General features: G+C 35.4%; 1 protein-coding gene across 1 annotated transcript in view; it reads right to left on the bottom strand.

The window, feature by feature from the left end:
* Window positions 1-17,262, bottom strand: part of Galnt1 (polypeptide N-acetylgalactosaminyltransferase 1) — a 51,397-nt gene that overhangs the window by 13,377 nt on the left and 20,758 nt on the right. Inside the window, exons 3-6 of the mRNA XM_048363733.1 lie at window positions 13,040-13,206; window positions 6,423-6,630; window positions 3,719-3,889; window positions 1,995-2,112 (exon numbers count right to left, since the gene is read on the bottom strand). Coding sequence (XP_048219690.1) covers window positions 1,995-2,112; window positions 3,719-3,889; window positions 6,423-6,630; window positions 13,040-13,206 — 664 coding nt within the window. The remainder of the gene's footprint in view (window positions 1-1,994; window positions 2,113-3,718; window positions 3,890-6,422; window positions 6,631-13,039; window positions 13,207-17,262) is intronic.

Below are 17,262 nucleotides of genomic sequence, written 5' to 3'. Positions count from 1 at the left end.
TAGAGTGTAGGGCATAAAGAAGAGCTCTACTTTTGTTAAAAAGCCAATGCTTCCTCAGTATCAAATGTTTCTCTAATTTTTGGATTTGATCAAACCAAAACAAAAGGTTAAAAAAAAACACAGAAAAGACAGGCTAAAGATATCAAAGAAGTAAGATGTAGAACAGTCTTTTCTAAATTTTATGAGTCATAAAAGCATCATAAATTCATCATAAATTATAAACAGCTCATATTAATAAGAACACACTACTTTTTGAAATGTTCAAGAAATGTATTTATAATGTAGTTACTAAGGTAGTTTGTTGTTTTAAAAGAAGAAAAAGTTAACTGAGAATCCAGTCAGATTCTTTTCAGTTCCCTCCTCTTTAAACCTTTGTAACTACCTGTACATTAAATAAACCCCAGGGACCTAAACCATCATAAGTTTTAAGTGAAATAATGATAGTATATTTTGTTCTTTGTGTTAGGACAAGAAAAACAAAAAAAGAAGTGATACAAATCAATGGGTGACTTTGATCAAGATACACTGAACCCATGACTTAGGGAATTGTAACATCTTTGTACAACTACTTAATAAAATTTAAAAACAGACAAAAAATGAAAAAGTGAAAGATCAAATATGGATTTCTGACCTTAAATCTCCTTTCAAAACTTTCTCCTTTCAAAACGTATTTTCTTCTGTAACTAAAAAACCTTTATTTATAATAAAAAGAATCACATTTGGCCAGGCACCAGTGCTTCATACCTGTAATCACAGCTATTTAGGAGTCTGAGATCTGCAAATCAAAGTTCAAAGCCAGCTCAACAGGAAAGTCTGTGGGACTCATTTCCAATTAACAACAAACAAAAAGCTAGAAGTAGAGCTGTGCCTTAAGTGGTAGAGCACTAGCCTTGAGCAAACAGAGCTCAGGGATAGTGCCTAGGTCCTGAGTTTAAACCCCATTACTGGCTCCCACAAAAAAATTACATGTTAGGGGAAAGTAAAGGAAGGGGTGACAGTGTCCACAGAAAGAAATCTATTTACTACTTTACTTATAAAATGGTAGTCATTCTGTACAATATATTATTAGTACTAATAAAATTACTTTGAATCAGAAGTTGATTATTTAAAATGTACAGTAATAGCTGAGCATGGACAACTCATGCTTGTAAGGTACTCAGGAAGCTGACATCTGAGGAAAACAGTTTGAAGCCAGTTTGAAGAGCAAAGTCCGTAAGACTCCTATTTCCAATTGAACACCAAAAAGCTGGAAGTGGAGTTCATGTGGTAGAGCTTTGAGCAAAAAAGCTCAGGGACAGTGCCCAGGCATTGAATTCAAGCCCTATTACCAGGAGAAACACACACACACACACACACACACACACACACACACAGCTTTGAGCAAAAAAGCTCAGGGACAGTGCCCAGGCATTGAATTCAAGCCCTATTACCAGGAGAGAAACACACACACACACACACACACACACACACACACACACACACACACACACACACACACACACACACACAGCTTTGAGCAAAAAAGCTCAGGGACAGTGCCCAGGCATTGAATTCAAGCCCTATTACCAGGAGAAACACACACACACACACACACACACACACACACAGAGAGACTAGATTTTTATAAGGAAACAATTTTTACCAGACAGGTGCTTTGACCAGCTAAGCCACAGGGCCCCCTCTAGGAAACAATTTTTATACCAGACAAAAAGCATATGCTTTTGGCAATCAGGCACATCACAGTAGCACATATAAATTACATTATTACTTTTTTTAAAATAGCTGGACTATTAAAACTGGATATGTGCTTAAACAGTTTAAAATCAATCCTTAATAGTGTCACTAAAGTTTTATAGGCCCATGGCTCTGGAGTCAGGTTAAACTCATTAAATTTCATTTTATTACTTAGAGATAACACATATAACCAATGCATATCTATATTTGAGGTTAAGTATATGAGATTAAGTAAAAGATTGTTTCCAAGGGGAACTTACCCTAAAGGAAATTTCTAGGTTTTCTCCTCCCCAAATATCCATTCCAGCATCATATGTTCCAATTTCCTGAAAGTAATCTCTGTCTATTGAAAAAAGACCTCCTGCCATTGTAGGTGTCCTGAAATTCAATCATAATACTATTCCATTACTTTTGTAATGATTAAAAATTTACAATCAGCTTTTGTTTTTTTTAAGGAATTATAGTGTGTGAGTCAAAAATAAATCTTTTTTTCCTTTAGAATTTTAACCATAAGACTCAGGTTAGGGTCAATAATGCAAGGTTTACAAGGTAGTAAATGCTGCAGAGACATAAGATTAAAATGATGAAAACAATGAGGCTCCTTACTAAGCCAAACAGAAACTTTTGGGGAATGAAAGAGATCAAATATAGAACAAAATCAATATACTCCTTTTTAAAGAGATTATCATCCTGACTAGTATGGAAGATTTTCTGAAAAAGCCTTGATATTCGACAGGTACTGTGGAGGAGGGAATAGGCAGAATTGAACAGAAAAACGATAATGAAGAAATTAAATAAATGACTGTCAGTTAACCCTTTGATTTCCATGAAGGATGAGTACAGAAAAACCGGATTTACCACTAGAAGAAAAATCATTAAGTTCTAGGATCCAAGAACACTATAAAGATGAAGTGATCACCCCTACAAACTTTCACCCCACACTCTGCTTATGGTACCAGTATTTGCTTTCCCAGTAAAAGTATTTTTTAGAAGTTTGTACTATTTTGATGTTAGAAGAGGAAGAATGAGAAAAAAGTAAACTTGTCTTAGATACTAAAGGAAATTGGCCAATGTCTACAGTTATCATTTTAGTGTAGAGGTTTCTTGGCCTGTTAAATCTTTCCTAAGTATACTTTTCCCATTAGAGAAGATGAATGAAGAACAGATAAATTTCAAAGAAATTCATCAATTTAAAAATGTGTAAGAATCCTTAATCCCTGATTTAGACATAGAACTGAAGTAATAGCTAAAGAAAAGTCCCTTGCTGGCTTGCGAAAAGAATATATGAGAAATTTCTTTAGCTTTGCCAGAATCGGGACCTGAATTCACAGGTCTGAGAAGCCCAGAAGAGAATAAGGTAGAAGCTTGGTTGTGTGACATGTGGATTCATTTGGAATAAATCCTAGGATGGCTCAGAGAACTTAAAGGTCTCAATTCCATGTCCTAAACAGCAAGAACATTTTTTATCCCTTTCTGAAGAAAATCTATATTGATTAACTGTGAAACAAAAGAAAAATCAGACAATATAATCATGGATTTTTAAATGCTTTGTGTTAATTCTAGCAATTTTAATGTTTGAAACAAGTTTTCCTAACCAGTCAATAAGTATCATCAATATGGAATGAGTTTGGGAAAAACTTTACGGTGCAAGGACCCAGATTTTGGTAATATTTTAACAACATACTGACATAATTAAGAGGAAGTTTAAGAATAGACTGTGGACTTAAATATTTGCAAAATGTCCCCATAGAAATAAAAGATGTTATCGTTTCTCATATGCACTAGATTTACCAACACATGAAAACTTCTAATTTTATTAATTTATTATAGGAAAAAAAGCCCTTTCTCAAATACTGAAATAAATGAAATATGATAACGATATATATAATATACAATTCCTTTGTGTTTCTCAAAGCACACAAATCTTTTAATATTAAGATTCCTAAAGCTTCACAATCCTCTGCTGATACTTTAAGGAAATTACCTGACAGGAAGAGTCCGGTCACCTTTCCTTCTGTCCATTTCTCTTTGGGGAACAGGATACCAGCGAAAATTCAGCTTCCAGTTGAATCCACCATAGGTCATATCAGAGCCTGCCATGTACTCAAAAGTATCATCACTGATCACATCAATGATAGGACATACCACTGTTCTCCTAACAGCATAAAAACAAAATTTTAAGATCTTTCAAAACGTTCTTGCTTATTTTACTAACCACAAAACAACTGAATACCAAGTGTTTCTAAAATAAAAATATACTCTACAATGTTAAAAAAAAAAACACAATTGATGAAAAAAACTTCCTGTTGAATTCTGGGCATCAAACCTAGGGCCTCAGATGTGCTCTAGCACTGAACTACATTCTCAGCCCAATTTGGGACAAATCTTGCTCTGAATCTTTTAATAAAAATTTCCATTTATACTATGTTAGATTGCTAAGGTATTTTTTCTTTCCGTATTCTTTCTTGGACTCAAATTTATTTCCTAATATTTGGAAGTTATCACAGATCTTTAATAAGTTTACAATGATAGTCTTTAAAATAGTTAAATAGGGTACATTACATGAATTGGGTTGTAATATTAAGCTAAAGCAATTGGTCATAATATATTTTGTGTGTGTGCTTGTGTATGTGTCTATAGATGGGCTGAGTTTGCTGGTACTGTGAGTTTTTTTTGTACTATTCATGAGTCATCTTGAGCTATAATTTACCTCATATTTTTTTTCTTATTTTTGTGTTAAGTTATGCTGGCTCTTAAAGAGTTTGTTTTCCACTTTTCTGAATCTTCTTACAAATTTGTATAGTAGAATTGTTTCCCCTTTTCCATCCAAATACCAAGCCTGAGACACGTAAGTTTTCTCTGATGTAGTGAAATCTATTTTGCATTCTTTCTTACACTGAGGTACAGATCTCAAAATCAGCTTTATACAGGTGTCTAATAATCTTCCCACCTTGGGAAGAACCTTGATGTTTTTCCCCTATTATTTCATCTTGTTCATTTATCAAGAGTGAAGCTTAGAACCCTAGAGTTCAGTAGAAATTTATAACTTAGTATAGGTTACTCATTTGCTCTCACTTTGTTTTGAGCTATGCAAATTTCTTACTTTCATGCCAACTCAATGATGCATTTAATTTTTTTGTATTTTATATAGCATTTTCATTTCTTCAGTTGAAAAGTTATTCAGGATATCTAACTAACCACATAGCCAAAACTGTGTATATATAGTATGTTAGCTAATTCCTTCTATACTATTATCACTTCACACTGCATCTTCTCTATTGGGTTCAAGTTCCTGTTTCTAAAGGTTATATATTCATTCATGCAAATGTTTCCTAAATCAGTCATCTATTATTTATGGAGATATTACATTCCTTTTCACTCTTCATGTCAATGGACTCTTTCTTGAAGCTACTAGATTTTTTTCGCCCAGTGCTAGTTTTTCTTATTTCTCTTTGAAAGGGAAGAAATATAGGTAGCACTTGGCTAAAAAACACACCAGATGCAATAGTTCTAACTCCTTCTAGTTGTGACTTGACTAACAAAAAAATTTACCTTTTAAACTCCAAACACTAATGTTAATACAGATAGCCTTCAGCTCAAACTGCATGACAAGCAGAAATTCAACTGATACAAGTCTAGTAGACTGAAACCAGGTTGTTCCCTGAACCACAAGCACTAAGACAGCCAGGCAATAGTAAAGTAATTCTTTCAAAAATATGTGAAGACTACAACCATAAGGGCACATTACAGCAACATTCTTCCTATATCAGGTAAGATCAGAGTACTATTCCACATACAATTAAGCATTTCAGCTTAAAATGTGCTTCTCTCAACTCTAGAAGTTCTGTGCCTAAAGCTGAATTTCAATGAAGATGTGAGCAGAGATAAAATAACCTGCCTACCCTAGATCCCAGAGCTTTAGAGAGCAGGGACCAAAGTACAGGGTTTTCAAGGCTACCAAAAATGTAAGGAGGCCGGTTTGGTGGCATATGCCTCTAATTCTAGCACTCAGGCAGCTGAAACAGGAGGATTATGAGTTGGGGTCCAACCTGGGCTACATAGCAAGAACTCCCCTATATATCTCCAAAACAAAAAAAGAAAGTGATGATGAGAAAGCTGTACAATTAAATAGTAGTGACATGGTAAAACTCAAGAAAATATGTACTAAAAGGAAATGAATTATGTATCTTAACCCATTTGTTCAACAACTTAATAATAAAACTTTATTTTTTAAAAAGGTGAACAAAAGTAAAGGGTTTTATGCTACCTTCCTCAAGTTCATTGTCCATCAGTTCTATTGGCAAACACAGCACCTAGTAGATATTGTAACAAACAACATGCTTTCCATTCTATCTCCAAAAGCAAAGAAATTTACACATTTAGCAATTACCAGACTTTAAGCATCTGTTTGCCTTCATATTTTCTTTACCATAGCTTCAGAATATTTTAAAGGCAACGTGAGATAAAGTTATTTTTGTATTTATTAAAAATAAAGGGCCAGGTGCTGGTAATTCTAGCTATGCAAGAAGCTGAGATCTAAGGATCAGAGAGCTCAGGCCAACATCAGCTCAAGGCTCACAACCACTACCGCCACCATCACCACAATCAACAACAAAAGAATTTCACAACTCATCATGCAGTTTAGGGCAAAAGTACTGAGAACAAATTTACAGACTGCAAAAAATTACCTGTCATGTTTGATTCTGGCTAAGAGAGGCTCCAGCCAACCTGCTGTACATTCACAATGAGCATCTAAAAAGGTGATTACTTGGCCTTTGGACACAGCAGCTCCTTTTAATCTAGCTCTGATCAATCCAGAACGTTGTTCCATTCGAATTACATGAACTGGCACTTTGAGTTTTTTCACGTAACTTTCTAGAGGTCTTTTCAGGAAGTCTAAGAAATTAATAGAAAACAGTAACATGAAAAGAAAAGAGTGAACTGGTATTACTCAGCTGTAAAACATTTTTAGTTTATATTTCTTCAGCATACTAAGCATTCCTAATAAGGTTCACCAACACTTTTTTTTTTAATTTTTATTTTTTTGCCAGTCCTGGAGCTTGGACTCAGGGCCTGAGCACTTTTCCTGGCTTATTTTTGCTCAAGGCTAGCACTCTGCCACTTGAGCCACAGCGTCATTTCTGGCTGTTTTCTATATATGTGGTGCTTGGGAATCGAACCCAGGACTTCATGTATACGAGGCAAGCACTCTTGCCACTAGGCCATACTCCCAGCCCCACCAACACATTTCTTAAAGGGTGCCTTTTTATTTCACAGGAGTGTGGACTACAGCTGCCTTTACTGGAATATGGTACAAAGAAAGACTCATGAAGGAAACACATATTATCACAATGTTTCAAGAGTACTAAATCCAGACTTCAACAGAGAGAAGAAAGAATACACCATAGTTCTGAAAGTTCTGAGATTTCTTTAGAAGCAGAAACAAACTCCCATATTGGTCACCATAATCTTTTGACTTATATACTTCTTTTTTTTTAAAGTTGGGAGACAGGAAGTGACCTTAAGCTCAGAAGGGAAATACTGAAGTATAATTTCAAGGCCAAAGAGAAATCTTTGACAGGTGGGGCTATGGAAAATATTTTATTTTATTTTTAATAAAAGAAGGCAATTAAAAAGAGAAGGTGGAGAAAGAGAGAAAAGGCAAAAGGGAGAGCTACCCTGGTAAGTCAGATAATGTTTGTGCCCATAAAGAAGAACATCCTACCTTATTTTATAACTGACTTAAAAAAGAGCAGAAAAAAGTGAGGCTTCCTCAAAGCAAAGATAAAAGATCTTTTGGATTATTTTGTAGAATTTATAGCATAGAGGCTATTAATGATGATATAGCCCAATGTCTTTCCAACTATATTTTATATAAATACATGAAGATAACTTCCCTATGAAATTAAATACTTTAAATAGAACTATTAGAATTCCTCTATGACTAGCTTTGTCCCACAGAACTTCTGCAATTCATAGAAATAAGGATTATGCATTAAAGGATTCTTCAAAGGCTGACAGTAGGGATCCAAAGTGCTTCCCAAATAGTGGGATGGGAATGACAGGTAAGAGTGAAATAATCATCTGCTGAACTAGCAAAGTCAGAATGAAGTAATAATAAAATAATCAGGGATATGACAATGGACAAAAAGAAGATTTTTGTGTCCTACCACATCAGATTACTAATATTTCCATTTATGCTAACATATTTCCTTAATATCTGGGCTAAAAAGAGAATCTACAAAATTGATTAGTAGATTTTGCAAATCAAGATCAGAAAGATTCAACTACATTCTGAGTAAAAAAAAATGGGAGCAGTGGCAATCTCAGAGAACATTTTGGAACTAATACACTGTTAAATCCATCAAATGTTTTCTCATTTAACATTCACAAGAACTCTGTGAGGCTGTGTATCTCAGGAATAGGAAATGAAAATCTAAGGCTCAGAATATTACATGAATTTGATTAAGGTGGCACAGCTAAGGCCTGGACCCAAGATTCAAGCCCATGTTTTTCCAGTTTCAAAACCCAACTTTTTATCCATGTCAAGAATACTTTTAAAAGGATAAGCAAACTCTATTGTTGACGTTATATTTAAAGTCCTAGGTGAATTTCCTTTGGTGTATGCCATGTGGCTACTGTATATGTTTTTGGTACACTGTGTATTGTATATATGTCTACCTGATTAAAAAAAAAGAATACTTTAAAAGGTGTGTTGGTACATGCCTACCATTCCAGCATTTGTGAGGCAGATGCAGGAGGATTGTGAGTTTGACATCTGCCTAGGGTATACAGGCAAGTATCAGCGTAGCAAAGCCCTTTCAAAAAACAAAATTTGAGAAGGGAACTGTACAAAGAACAATTCAGTATTGTGGAAGTACCTAATCTGCCATGAATATAAATTACGGTCTAATTTATACTCGATATCTAGAATGTCAGAATTTCACGTGACAGAATAAGAGCTATACTTGAGTACCTTAATCAAGGTTGAATGCATTAAAAATAATGTGTCTCCTAACAAGTGTTTGCAAAAATATTAGTTTAAATGTTTGTTGATGAAAACCAAAGCAATTTAATTCCCAAGTCTCATATATCTGAAAGCTGTGATACGCTGTCCTATGGGCAAATGAAAAATGCAAAATTCTATGGTATGATAATAAGCTTGTTATTTTACAATTTATTTTTTTTACAACTCTGGGATCTTTGTGACTCATACAATAAGGTTAGGAAACATGTTTTCCTTTAGGATGATACAGAATCATGGACTCAGGACTAAGTGCAAAAATATGAATTATGAATCAAGCTTCATTTTATAGGAAATAGCTATGAGATTAAGTGATTATTATTAAGGTTGAAAACATTTATTACAATTATCTTTACAACTGCTATCCAATGAATGGATTGTAAAGCATAACTCTATCATGGAACATGAGGTAGTCAGAGTAAGAATATCTCAAGAATCTAGGTCCTCATTTCTGATATATGGGAGCGGGGAACTACTGTTTTTTGTAGTTAAAACTGCAGGTTTGTGCAATCACAATGATTTTTCTAATGGAATTTCATTTGGCATCATTGTTTAGGTAATTGTTGAGTTTGGGAACCACAGCAAACTCTTGGCTTTTAAGTGATTGTTTAAGTCTGTTTTATCCTATTCCGGAGATAGACATTTCTCATCTGGATTGCTAAAATAAATCAACCAGTATAGTCTCTGCATATACGTGTACCTCCTTCCACCTGTTCAATACAGTGTATACAAAGTGAGTTTTTGGGCGTGCAAACACAATTATGCTACCTCTTTTACTAAATCCTGTATGACCTGGCTTTTGCTTTTTCGTTCATTCTTTTCTCTCTCCCACCTTCCCCTTCCCTTCTCCTTTCTTGAAATAGGATTTTACTATGTATACCCAGACTGGCCTTGAACTTGTGATACTCCCAGGATTACAGGCATGTACCACCACACCTGGGTAGAGATTCTAGACAGGAAGATAAAGGAGAATTAGAATAGCACTCAGGAGTGCTAGTGACTGAACCTCTGATGGGACTGTGAAGTAGACATCTGCCCACACCTTTTGACTCACATCTTCAAGGATATTAAGTAAGGATTACATGAAAAAAAAATGAAATTTAGGAACTGAGATATGTAAGTTTCACTTTTTTCTTTTAAATTGTTTTATTGTTATTATAAGGTTATGTAGAGAGGGGTTACAGTACCTAAGTCTGGTAAAGAGTACATCTCCTTTTGGATAGTGTCACCCTTTCCCTCACTCTCTCCCAGTTTTCCCTCTGGTCTTCGCCAGCAAGTTGTATAGATCATTTTCAACATAGTGTCTAGTGAGTACCACCACTGTCTCTGTTCACCTTTTGACCCTCCATTTCTGTGCCTTCCTCTTACCCTCCCAAAGACAGATAAATGAACAAACAAGATAAAATGAAAAGAAAACAAAAACAACATGAAGAAAAATCCTCCCTTCCATTTCCTGGAGTTCACGTCGATAAGTATTATTTTATATGATCACATGCATGTCCTTGAGTCTGTGATCCTTTCCTAAGAATATCCTCCTTTGGTTTTACTGTGAGTGCCTAGAATCCTGTATAACTTATTATGTTCTATTGTGTTTCAGATTTAGCTTCTGCATATGAGAGAAAAGATGTCCTGTTTTGTCTCTTTGAGCTGTTTCTTTTTACATACTGTTTTGAGTTGTGAGTACATGAATGTCTTTGATGAGGATACACTCTACCAAAATTTACTACTCTTCATATAGCCTTCTTAGGCACTTACAAATTAAAGAGAAAATCAAAGGAGAGAATGGAAAAATAATTCATTTTATTTCAGAAAAAAATCTCCCCTTTAAGAACATTTCATTTAGGGCTGGGAATATGGCCTAGTGGCAAGAGTGCTTGCCTCGTATACACGATGCCCTGGGTTCGATTACCTAGCACCACATATATAGAAAACGGCCAGAATTGGCACTGTGGCTCAAGTGGCAGAGTGCTATCCTTGAGCAAAAAGAAGACAGGGGCAATACTCAGGCCCTGAGCTGAAGGCTCAGGACTTTCAAAAAAAGAACATTTCATTTAGCAACGTGAACACAAGTGAACCAAGCACAACTCACTCGATGGATGTTTGCACAGTTATATGCTGTATAATGATGTTTTGGTCAGTGACAGACAGCATATGTGATGGAGGTAGATAAAACTATGTTATTTAGTGATATCAAAAACATCTCCTGCTAAGTACATTCTGTATTTGCACAAAGACAAAATCATCTAAAGATACATTGCTCAGAACCATGATTGCAGTTATACAAACTTAGATGAATTTTCTTAAGAATTAACTCCTAGCAAAAGTTATCCACATGTGGTTTATACTTCTATTGTCCTCAGTAATACAACCAGAAGACAATTGGCAAGTCCTCTAATTTTCAAAGCTGTCTCTCTGGAAGCAAAGAAATCAAATGGCGTGCGCGCGCGCACGCGCGCGCGCGTGTGTGTGTGTGTGCGCACGCACGCACATGCCCACATGCGCCAGTCTCAGAGCTTTTGTGCTCAAGGCTAGCACTCTACAACTTAAATCACAGCTCCACTTCTGGCTTTTTGATATTTAATTGGAGGTAAGAGTCTCATAGACCTTCCAGCCTGGGCTCAACCTCTTAGTATTTATGGATGTAAACCACCAGCACCTGGCAGTAGTTTTTTTTTTTTAAGTGTGGTATTCTTAATTCATAACAGCTTTCACTCATGTTGACAGTGAATTTACATTGTCTTGCATGATTATAAATCATTTTTCACTAGATTAAGAAGGTAAATTATAAGGCCCAGGGAAGAACTATACCATATTCTTAATTCCCATTTGAAGTCTGGCTGAATAAGGTTTAAATTGTTATTAATACATAAATTACTCCCAATAATCAATGTCATGTGACTAAACTGTTTGTGTATTCCTGGACTGGGGCTTGAAGTCAGGGCTTGCTCTTGCTTAGCTTTTTCTCTCACAGCTGGTGCTATACTACTTTAGCCATGTTTCCATTCTAGATATATATATATATTTTTTTTCTTATTTATTGTCAAAGTGATGTACAGAGAGGTTACAGGTTCATATGTTAGGCCTTGGGTACATTTCTTGTACTGTTTGTTACCTCCTCCCTCATTCCTCCCTTCCCCCTCCCCCTTTAGTTATATATTTTTTAAACTGGTTAACTGGAGATAAAGCCTTTACTGCCTGGGATGGCTTCAAACCATGACCCTCCAATCATAGTCTCTTGAGTAAGCAGGATTATAAAGCATGAGCTACAGGCTATAAACTTGCTTTTAAGTATACATATTTGGTGTGGGCGCATGAAAGAAAGGGTGTTAATATCTGACTCAGCAAATGCAATGAGAATAGACAAAAAATATAATTTGAAGAATCTAACAATAGAGGGGAAGCCACCAACTTGAAGGGCCATCAACAGTTTTAAAGCGTGTCAAGAAAGGAATAAAAAGCAGTAAAAGCTATATACATTATACCAATGATTATTGGACATATGTGCTGCTGTGGGGAGGATAGGTACTGAGAAATGCTAGGTTTCTGACTACAACAGGCTTCTTTACTGACAAAGTAGAAGTCTTTTCTATAGTACTCTGCAGTGTGAATCTCAATGAAAGATTCAAAATAACTTATGCTGGCCCAAGGCACCTAATTAATATATTTTTCAAAAAGAGAATTTCACAGAATATGTTATAAAGCTGCAATTCTCAAAAGACATTTAGGCAAGAGTCACAGACATTTATTTTTTGATTAGTGTCATATTACATACTTCTTTTTCATTCAGCTTAATCATTTTATGTAGTTAGCTACAGACCATTCCAAAAACTTAGAAATAAGAAATCAAAGACCTCAAGATCCTAGAAAACTAAGACTCCTCCAAGTCCAGATCCATTTTTGTTGTCAAATGTACTACTATCCACTGAACTAAATTTCTTCATTTATGGCTATAAGTAGAATCTAGCTGAGTCCACTAACCTAGAACTAAAGCTTTACACAGAAAAAAGCCTAACAAAATTACATGATTCAATTTTTAATTACTCTGCATAAACATACTCATTTTAAAGCATCATTTAAAAAATATGATTCAGATACAACATAAATTAAGTGCTTTTAAAGTTTCCCAATGGCATACTTCTATACGTGAATGAGTTCAAATACTAAAATATTTTTAGAATAAACTAGAAATTTATATAAAACTATTAAGTTAAAATTGTAGCAATTAGTAGACCATTACTGACAAAAGGTAGCATATTACTGGCATTAAAATTTATGATTTACCTCTTTCACTGGCATCATCTACAAGAACAATTTCCTCTATCATGTGTCTTGGTGAACGATTAATGACACTATGGACGGTTCGCAGAAGTGTGCTCCATGCCTCATTGTGGAAAACAATCACCACACTTGTTGTAGGAAGATTATCTGGATAGACCTTTGTTTTACACCTGGAGACAAAGAAAATGCCTTTATTCTATATTAATTAATGGATTTCAAGTAAAAGGGGTAAGAGAATAATAGAAACAGTGTGTTCTAGTGGTAAGATTCTTGTTATGTTTTCATTTCTTTAAGTTTTAATGTTTTATTATTAATAAACAGTACCTACTTAAAGTAATACATTGAAATTAATATATGTCACTTGCATTTTTAAAGTTAAGCAACTCCGCCTTATGAGGGTTTAGGGTTGATTCATTAATGGAGAATCAAACCTATATTAACAATCCCAAACTCCATGTATTTAAAGAATCCAATTGCATAAAAAAGTCAGAAACAAGGGCTAGGAATATGGCCTAGTGGCAAGAGTGCTCGCCTTGTATACATGAAGCCCTGGGTTCGATTCCCCAGCACCACATATATAGAAAGCAGCCAGAGGTGGCGCTGTGGCTCGAGTGACAGAGTACTAGCCTTGAGCAAAAAAAAAAAAAGTCAGAAACACAAACTTGAAATCCAAAACTAAGTATAACTTTCATGGAGATCAATTACATTTAATGACTACCTATTATAAACCATGTCTTAGTCTTTCGCCAATTTTAAAGCAGAAACTTAGAACTGTGTCAAACATGAGAAGCCAAGGACAGAAATAAGAAAGCCTGATTGAAGACTTCACAGTCCAGCCTCCAATGAACAAATTGCCACCTCTATAAGTGAAATATCAATATGCATCCTGTTTTAATAGATTAGACCTAAACATGAAGATGTCAGAACAAATGCACCTGAAATATATTCACACAACACTGTAAATGTTATCCGAACATTTTGTTATATAACATGGTCTCTTCTTTCAACTTTGTTAGCTAAATGATATTGCTAGGGTACATAGTACTAGAGAATAATAACAGCAGTGAGCAATCAGGTATCAGTATTAGAGTATGTGTTATAGTATATAAGCCCCTTAAAAAATGTATGTATAATCTTTTCTTATCCATAACTGAATCCACAATTAAATAGTTACTCTAGCCCCTTTCTTCCTTTTCCCCCTTGCTCTCCCAAGCTTCTCAAACTTTTTGCTGTTATCACCTATCAATGGGAGTGGAGAAAGAGGAGATGAAAAACTCTGAAACTGTAAGAATCCTACTTACTTGACCATGCTATGCTAGGGATACATCGTGGCAACTGAACAAAAGAAAAAGGGCATGTTAAAAAGATGACAAAGGGTCTAAAAGTATGAGTAGAATTCTATGGCTGCCAGAGGAAAAGCAGCAGCAAATAGCTTTCATTGTTCTTCACTGTACCCCATTTCAGCCTCAAAATACTGATCCTCCTGCTTCAGCCTCCCAGGCACTGGGATTACTGGGAATGTGCTACCATGCCTAGCCTCCCTCTCATCTTTTTTTAAAAACCATTTCTCAGCATGGTCCTACCTCTTACTATCAATGATCTCACTAACTAGTCATCTCTGATCCAGAAAATCCAGTTTCATTTCACTTCACTGTCCATGACCCTCACCCATTGTTTATTTCAAATCCACTAGAAGACTTGCCTGCTGTCCTTTGTAGCCTTTACTTCCAAGTTGAGCTAAAAGACAGGGCTTAAGAGATTAGTTGTCCAGGTTGCAAAAAAGAAAACATGTCTTTAAAATTCCTAATATTACTTCTGAAAAGTTTCCCATCAAAACTGTTACAGTGGCTGATTATTCATGCACATAATACTATCACGTGCATCATAGGTGATCAAGCCAAGACAATTCAGTGTTTTTATGGGAGAATGAATTCTGTATTGCTTATTAGAAAAAGACTTTAAAGTCAGGAACAGCCAGTATGTATGTATGTATGTATGTATGTATGTATGTATAAACAAGAGCTTTCAAACCTTTCTTGTATTATTTATCTCATTTAGTGTCACACATGATCTCTTTGCCTAAGTAACTGTACTTATTATTAAAATAGCCAAAGTGACTATGTAACTGTTGGCTTACCAAAATAACAATAAGAGAAAACAAGGTACAATATACAAGATGATTAAGGAACACATATAGTATAAAGATGGTACTGTTAACCATGGCCGTGGCTAGGAAGCAGAGGAGAAGAAAAATCTGAAACAGTAGGTTCTATAGAATAAAATAACAACCTACGTCATGGATATATTAAAAATTAAACCCTAAAAAGTAAATTCTAAAATTGTATGGAAATGAAATAAGATTGTAAGATCATTAGACAGAATAATCAAAGAGCAGCAAAAAATATGATCTAGAATAGGAGGTAACAAAAAGAGAATCCTAATAAATGATTAAATTCATAAAGACTCCCAGCATTATGAGTTTCATCTGTTTTTAAAGCAGTACTTCTCAAATTTTCTGATTTATGATTCCTTTACATATTTAGAAATTGAGAACTTCAAAAAGCTTTTCTTTATGCAGCTTATAACTATCGACATTTACTATGTATGTTAAGAGGAATTTTTAAAAACCTAACAATTTCTAAACAAATATTACCTTAGTTATCAGCAAGCAGCAACTCCTCACTATCATGTAGTGTGTCCATTACCCACTTATTGCCTCTCAGGTTCAAACTTTTAATTATCTACACCGCAATAATGGAAAAGGCCTATATAAGTGGTTTTCCTTTGTAGCTGGCCATGGTACACAGATGAGGCATATCTAAACTGTCAGTAGAGGGTGGTGAAGGAATATCACAAGAGGAAGGCACTTGCCTATCTGGTGTGTGTGTCCTTCTATTATCTTTTTTCTCCCTCCTACAGGTGTGGGTACAGTGTAGTCTGGTGAATACCCAGAGGTACTCAGCATACTTTTCTACCATCCAATGAGCTGCAATTAGACCTTCTTCAAAAAGGTTCCATTTAGTTCCAGCAGAACACCAATAGGCAGATAGTTCTCAGTAAACCTCCTTCTTAAAGTTGGCTGTTTGTACTATGGAAAGGCAGTTCCTATTTGCCAGTTCTGGGTCTGATTTCGTGCAAATACATACTCAAGTGGATTTCTCACTTGTAGGCCTACCCACTAGTACCAACACTGGAGAGTATTAGCCAGGGCAAATGAACAAACTTTTCCATCATACAGTGAACTTCAATAAGAGTTTTTTTTCTGATAAGGTCTGAATTCCAGCTGTAGGTCAGGACTCCTCCAGTTTTTCCTTCCTTGTACTCTCATTCCTAGGGTATCCATTACAATGTCTTAACTCCCTTATAGTTGTCCCATTATAGTTAACATTTATTTATATTAAACTTTCCTCTATTCAACTTATTATACGAATTCTCTTCTTCCTGGTGACTAATTCATACAGCCCCTGAAACACCACTGTGTACTAGCTGAAGAATTAAGAGAAAAAAGGACAAAGGACATCGTTTTTTTTTGTTGTTGTTTTTTTTTTGGCCAGTCCTGGGCCTTGGACTCAGGGCCTGAGCACTGTCCCTGGCTTCTTCCCGCTCAAGGCTAGCACTCTGCCTCTTGAGCCACAGCGCCGCTTCTGGCCGTTTTCTGTATATGTGGTGCTGGGGAATCGAACCTAGGGCCTAGTGTATCCGAGGCAGGCACTCTTGCCACTAGGCTATCTCCCCAGCCCCAAAGGACATCTTAATATGTAATATCCTAAGGTCTGTTTTGACCTTGCAGACTCTCTCAAGCCTTGAGAATTACTGACACAGAGTATATTCTTTTGTCTGGTTTTTTCACTTAACAGTTATTTGTACAACATCCATACTGTTACATGCAACAGTTTATTTTCTTATCACTGCGACAGTATTTCATTATGCAAACACTTATAGTAGTTTATTTTTCCACTCTAATATTCATGGACCTTAGTAAACACATAGTGCTATGATCATTATTCATGTATGTCTTTTGGTGCCTGTATTTCTGGGAACAAAATATATATAATCTCAGCCTTAGGAGATATTACGAAATTGTTTCCTAACAAGCTGTAACAATTCAGATTCTCAGCTGCAATGTGGTAAGAGTTCCAGTTGCTTCACAGGAGCATCAGTATTGATTCTGTGCCATTTAGTTTTTTGAGGGTTTAAGTTCTATGAGTTTGAACACATGTACACAT

This window comes from Perognathus longimembris, chromosome 15 (genome assembly GCF_023159225.1).
Source record: "Perognathus longimembris pacificus isolate PPM17 chromosome 15, ASM2315922v1, whole genome shotgun sequence".
Lineage (NCBI taxonomy): Eukaryota > Metazoa > Chordata > Mammalia > Rodentia > Heteromyidae > Perognathus > Perognathus longimembris.
This window is presented reverse-complemented; position numbering and strand designations above follow the sequence as displayed.